Raw genomic sequence first — 6,145 nt, 5'->3', positions numbered from 1 at the left:
AGTAGCTAGGATTACAGGCGTGAGCCACCAGCGCCCGGCATGTTTTCTTTCTTAGTTTCTGAGGATCTTCTGTTTATAGGTGGGAAAACTATAGGATGGTTCTCCATTTTTTCCATTGTTTTATTTTTGTGTTTATGTTGCTAAGGATCAAACTCCAGGCCTTAGCATATGCTAGGCAAAAACTCTATACTGAAGTCTATCCTCAGCCCTTTTCTCCTTGCTATTTTAGAACTAGGTTTGTTTAGGTTTGCTAGTCTGCCTTCACATTTACAAATATCTACAGCTGTTTTCTCCTTTTATCCACCCTATCCTTTGGGCTTACAACTTAAAAAACAAAAACACTTAAAAAATAATTTTAGTTGGGGTGTGACAGTAAGAAAAATGTGATATATATGTTATTTTATCATCTTAATATGACATTTTAAAATCATTTATCTTAAAATATATACTGCAAGGCACTTTCAGAAGTACAAAACATAAAAATGAACGAACAAGGCACTACAAATTTTACAAAGATTTTAAAAATAGTTCTGAATATCTGTTCATTGTTCTATTCTTATTTAATATAAATAATTCTTGTTTATTTAGTATATATACAATACATATAGTATATATTATTACAGGTGTGAGTTGTTTGTTTTTGTATGCTAGTCCTGGGGCTTGAACTTAGGACCTGGGAGCTGTCCTTTAGTTTTTTTTGCTCAAGGATACAGCTCTACCACTTCAACCACAGCTCTACTTTCAGCTTTTTGGTGATTAATGGGAGGTAAGAGTCTCATAGACTTTGCTGTCCTGAATGGCTTTGAGCCTCCTTAGATCTCAGTCTCCTGAGTAGCAAAACTTATAGGCATGAACCACCAGCACCTGGCAATTTCTATTTCGTTTCACTTGGTATTTAATACAACAGAATACTATCATTTATAAGTGGTAACTTTAATTCATCTAGTAATACAAGAGACTACTCATATTTTGAAAGAAGCAGAATCCTATCCATCATTTAAACAAACAAAATTGACCAAGCTCCATTCTTTGCAAAAATCCTTCTAGGAAACCCTTTTAAAATCTGAGGTGTCCAAAGAGTTAAAAACTATAGAAAGTTGAATTAAGCAGTCAGCTTTCTGACTCACCTAGAATTGTAATTTACTTCAAGCTAGTTAAATGATTTAAAAACATTGTTTTCTTTTTCCTTTGGTGGTACTGAAGATTGAACACAGGGCTTCACATGCTTGACCAGTTCTACAACTGAATTACAGTCCCATCTCTTTTTATATTTTAAATTTTGAATCACAGAATTGTCTCAAACTTGTGATCCTTCTGACTTAGTCTCCAAAGTAGCTGGGATTACAGGCATGTGCAACTAGCAAAGCATATCCTTTTATACCATAAGATACAGCAAATGTAAAGTATATATTAACTATAATCACAAAAATAACATTATCACACCTACATTATCATTGTTGGGTTTTTTTTTTTGATGGGGGGTTGTGTTTGTTTGCCAGTCCTGGGGCTTGAACTCTGGGCTTGGACTCTGTCCCTGAGCTTCTTCTGCTCAAGACTAGTGTTATACCACTTGAGCCACAACACCACTTACGGCTTTTTCTGAGTAATTTATTGGAGATAAGAGTTTCATGGACTTTCCTGCCTGAGCTGGCTTTGAACTGTGATCCTCAGATCTCAGCCTCCTGAGTAGCTTATATTACAGGTATGAGCTACCGATGCCCAGCTATCATTATAATTACAGCAATCTTCTATACACTTAGCAACTAAAAGCAAAACTTACCTGTCTAAGAATATATCTGGGAGTGGTGGGTAGGTCTGCATGTCAGGTACTCGCTCATGGACTATGACCATAATGAAAGATGTAAACCCGAATACTATAAAAACATATATACAACTCAGTATGGTCTTCCAGTACTCTGGATCCAATCTTCGAATACAGTGCTTGTTTTTGCCATTCATGTACTGGTATGGATCAGAATTCAAGTCAGTGATGGGTCCGTCACAGTCTTGTGAAGGCTCTCCATTACAGAGCCAGTCTGTACTCTGAAGAGCACTGATGAATGGGGTCATAGAACCCATGGGACTGTCACTATTATAGCCCATCTCTTCTAAGACATCAATGTGTATTTTCTGTAATTTTCTGACTGACAGCATTAACCTTTTAATGTCCCCTAGGACTTTGATCTCCAAAGGAGGAGATCGAAGATCATACTCAGTCAACGTTAGCAATGTGATTCCATCAAGTCGATGCTTGTTACATAAAATGTCCACATATTCAAAAAAGCCTTCATCTTTTAGCCACACAGCCACATGCTTAGTAGTCCAGCGGCGAATGCAGAGTTGATTAGGACCCGCCATTTCTTCCTCAACTGCCTGCAGTCAAGGCAAAACAAGAAAGTAAAACAAAACTTTCATGTGTCCAAACCACTTCTTTGAAGACCAAGTTCACATAAACATACCCAAATCAGCAATTTACCTGTATTTTCTTATCTGCCTTTAGAGTCAAAGAAACAAAAGTTATCCAATAATGAGTAATTTTTCAACAGATGCACATTTTAATAATTTTATGCATACAACCCAAAGAAGAAAAGCCAATGATGTAACTCTTTTTGTTTTCCTCCCTCTTTTTTTGTTGGGCTGGTGCTACAGATTAAACATAAGAATTCACACAGGTTAGGCAAGGCTCACGCACTAAACTATACCACCAGCCCCGTAATCTAACATCTTACAGAGTTTTACAAATGGCTTTTCTACAGCATGTCAGCTATAATTAACTTATAGACTACTGTTGAAAACAGTGAAGAAATATCCTACTTTAATACTTTTCATAAAATGAGATTTATCATGGTCTTGTTAAATGCAAAACAAATCTCTGAAATTTTCATTTGTGAAAAATTACCTCTCTACCTAAATATGGAAAAACACAGAAGAAAATAGGTAACTGTAATTCTTGGAAATTTCTTGCTATAACTATATATTTATAAGTATACAAATATATAATATGAATATATTTATAAATTATATACCTAGAAATAAATTTAAGTCTTATAAGAATTTAGTTCTTCCTAAATCTTGAATATTATAGAACTAAATAAGGCATTTCTTGGGCTCTAAGTGATAAAATTTCTAAAAGAAAACTGTCATTTCACTTTGCTCACAAATTTGATGAAGCTCAAGAAAATGTGGTATATATACACAATGAAATTCTATGCCTCCATCAGAAAGAATGACATTGCCCCATTTGTTAGGAAATGGAAAGGCTTGGAAAAAATTATATTAAGTGAAGTAAGCCAGGCCCAAAGAAACATAGGTCCCATGGTTTCCCTTTCTTGCAATATCTAGTATATGTCTGAGTCAAGCAGAAAAGGTCAGATAAGGTGATGTTAGGGAAATGAACCCTATGATATGTTTTCAAATGTTTTTTTCTTTCATGCAATTGTTTCTAATGCATTTATAAGATTATTTCTTTGTTGCTTTGTATGTCCTTCCCCCATGGTATAACTCCTGCTTTCACTGTATTTGATGTGGGTATAATTTGTGGAGGGGAAGGGGAAAAACAAGTCGTTTAAATAAGGATACAGGTGGACCTGTTGCAACAATGAGAAGTACAAGTCCTTATGTCGAAAACGAACTTTACAACTTTGGTGGGGGGGCAGGGAGGATTGGGTGGGAGGACCAGGGAGAGGATGGGAAGGGATGGGAAGGGGAAACAAAGGAGGAGACTACAATGCTTGATAAGAAATGTACTCATTATCTTGCCCATGTAATTGTAACCCCTCTGTACAATATTTTCACAATAAAAAATAAAAATTAAAAAAAAAACAAATTTGATGAAGCTTACATCTATCTATCTATCTATCTATCTATCTATCTATCTATCTATCTATCTATCTATCTATTACCACTATAAAGGGCCAATAATGTGCTATTTTAAAAAATACTTGCAATTTTTACTGCTCTGATCCTATTCAGTTGTTTCTTTGTCTTTTTTTTCTATTGTAAAATTTTGGTACATGTGACTTAATTGGGTTTATAAAGTATACCGGACACATGGATGACAAAAAAAAAAAGAACAGAAAAAAAATCTCTAATGTATTATTCTCTACTACTGAAAGTTTGTGTGTTTTCTGGCACTTTCTGAATCTCTAAATTAGACTATGTTTCCTCCTGAGATTATGGTATTTAAAAATACAATAGGCAAACTTTAAAACATACAGGGCTAGATGAATGAAGAGGGAGAAAATACAGCCAAGAATCCAATTTATTCTACAAAATTAAGAGTGAGGGGAGGGGAGGGGAGGAATGGGTGAGAATGATGAAAGAGCTGACATGGATCCATCGAGGTATTCACAAGCTGCTTTTTTAAGTGGCAACCCCCTTTGTACAACTACTTAAAGAAAAAAATAAAATATACCCAATGTTGAAAAAGATCAGTTCTAATACAAATATCTTCCCTCCCTTCTCTTACATCCCTTTTCCTTTTTTTTCTTTTCTTTTTGAAACAGGGTCTTGATACTTGCCCAAGGCTGACCTAGAACTTGCAATCTTCCTGATTCAATCTCCTGATTGGCAGGATTACAAGTATGCATTACCAGGCCTGCCATGTTCTAACATTTACCATCAATCTGGGTATTTATCCATTAAAATGGATGTGCTCCCTTTTGTGAAAATTCGTCAAACTATATACACTTATAATCTGTACTTTACATTAATTTTTTTAAGAGTCTGCTTTAAAACAAAAGGACAAATGTATATTTTTCTAACCCCATGGACAAGTGAATGTCATTTACAATGTCACGGATAGTATTTTCTTTCTCTTCTCCCAGTAATAATATCTTATTTGGGTATTTATCATAAGCTTATTAACATGAATTTGGGGCTATGAAAACCCTCATTTGGGCGGGAGGAGAGTGTAGTTGTGGAGGTGAGAAGAAAAAAAAAAAAGAAAACCCTCATATGCTTCCTTAGGCAGCAGAAAGTAAAAGGCAGATACTGTTGTGCATTCTTCCCCTATCCACATGACAACTTATAATCATTCAGAACAAGTAGATAGATATTTTAATGGCCTACCTATATCACCAAAAGTATTCAGAAAACAAGAAATACTTAATAAAATTTACTCAGAGATGAATACCATGGAAATAACAACTAATCAGTATTTAATTACTAAAATAGCTAGTTATATTTGATTCCAATTCCAAACATTAGCTCTTTACATTGCCAATCCACATTGTTTTCAGTCTTAGAAAATTAACATCACATCCATCTATAATGAGTTTGTCTTTTTCTAAATTTTCTGAAAAATTACAAAAATTGTCTTTTTTTGCTAGTTTATTACAATTTATTACATTTAATTCACTCAGTTTAACACATGTAATTTACACACTGACATTTAATATCATTTATTATATAGTATATAAAATATTCTACTAAAGTATGATTCTGCTATATTTTAGTTCACATATTTAGTTACGTTTTATCTTTTTTACCCTATTACATTCATATCATCTTTTCCTTCAGGTATGTCTAACTACCTATGATATCATGGATGCATACATATCAAGAATGATACACCATCCTTGGCTATTCAATGAACATATGCAACAAACTCAGCAGTAGTTACGATATAGCAAATCTGAATAAGAAAAGAATCTCACACAAAACTAGGTCAGCTTTCTCCATTTTATATATTTCTAGTCTACTCTCTTTGCCCTGTTTCTGACAGCTTACCACCAAGGGGTTCCAAGTTACTCCCATCCTTGTAGCATTATTCTTTAGTATAGTTTCATCTGGTACTCTGCTCAAAATGATTCTTCTCTTCTTTCATGTCCCCATCCACCTCCAGCTTAACTAATTAGAGCTTTACAACGTCAGTAAAGCTATCAGGCTTTGATGCCAATAGGTTAGCTACTAGAAAATATGAGTGATTATAAATAAATGTCGCCTGTAAGTCTTTGAGCTTGTTGTGGGAATGCCCTAAAAGCATGACACACTTGACTGTAAGGCTTCATCAGGTCAGTGCATGTCCTTTAATTGTATGATACTATATAATAGTTAGAGACCTCATTAAATAACTACTCAGTTATTATTGAGAAAGCCTAAATTAAAGAGGCATATTGAAAGATGATTTAAAAAAAAAAGCTTT

The 6,145-nt window shown here is 34.3% G+C and overlaps 1 protein-coding gene across 1 annotated transcript in view; it reads right to left on the bottom strand.

Annotated features, from left to right (window-relative positions):
• The window catches only part of Samd8 (sterile alpha motif domain containing 8), a 59,687-nt gene that overhangs the window by 30,291 nt on the left and 23,251 nt on the right, over positions 1 to 6,145 (bottom strand). The window contains exon 2 of the mRNA XM_013025705.1: positions 1,781 to 2,373. Coding sequence (XP_012881159.1) covers positions 1,781 to 2,358 — 578 coding nt within the window. The 5' untranslated portion in view covers positions 2,359 to 2,373. The remainder of the gene's footprint in view (positions 1 to 1,780; positions 2,374 to 6,145) is intronic.

Source organism: Dipodomys ordii, unplaced genomic scaffold, assembly GCF_000151885.1.
Source record: "Dipodomys ordii isolate 6190 unplaced genomic scaffold, Dord_2.0 Scaffold86, whole genome shotgun sequence".
NCBI classification, from domain to species: Eukaryota; Metazoa; Chordata; class Mammalia; order Rodentia; family Heteromyidae; genus Dipodomys; species Dipodomys ordii.
This window is presented reverse-complemented; position numbering and strand designations above follow the sequence as displayed.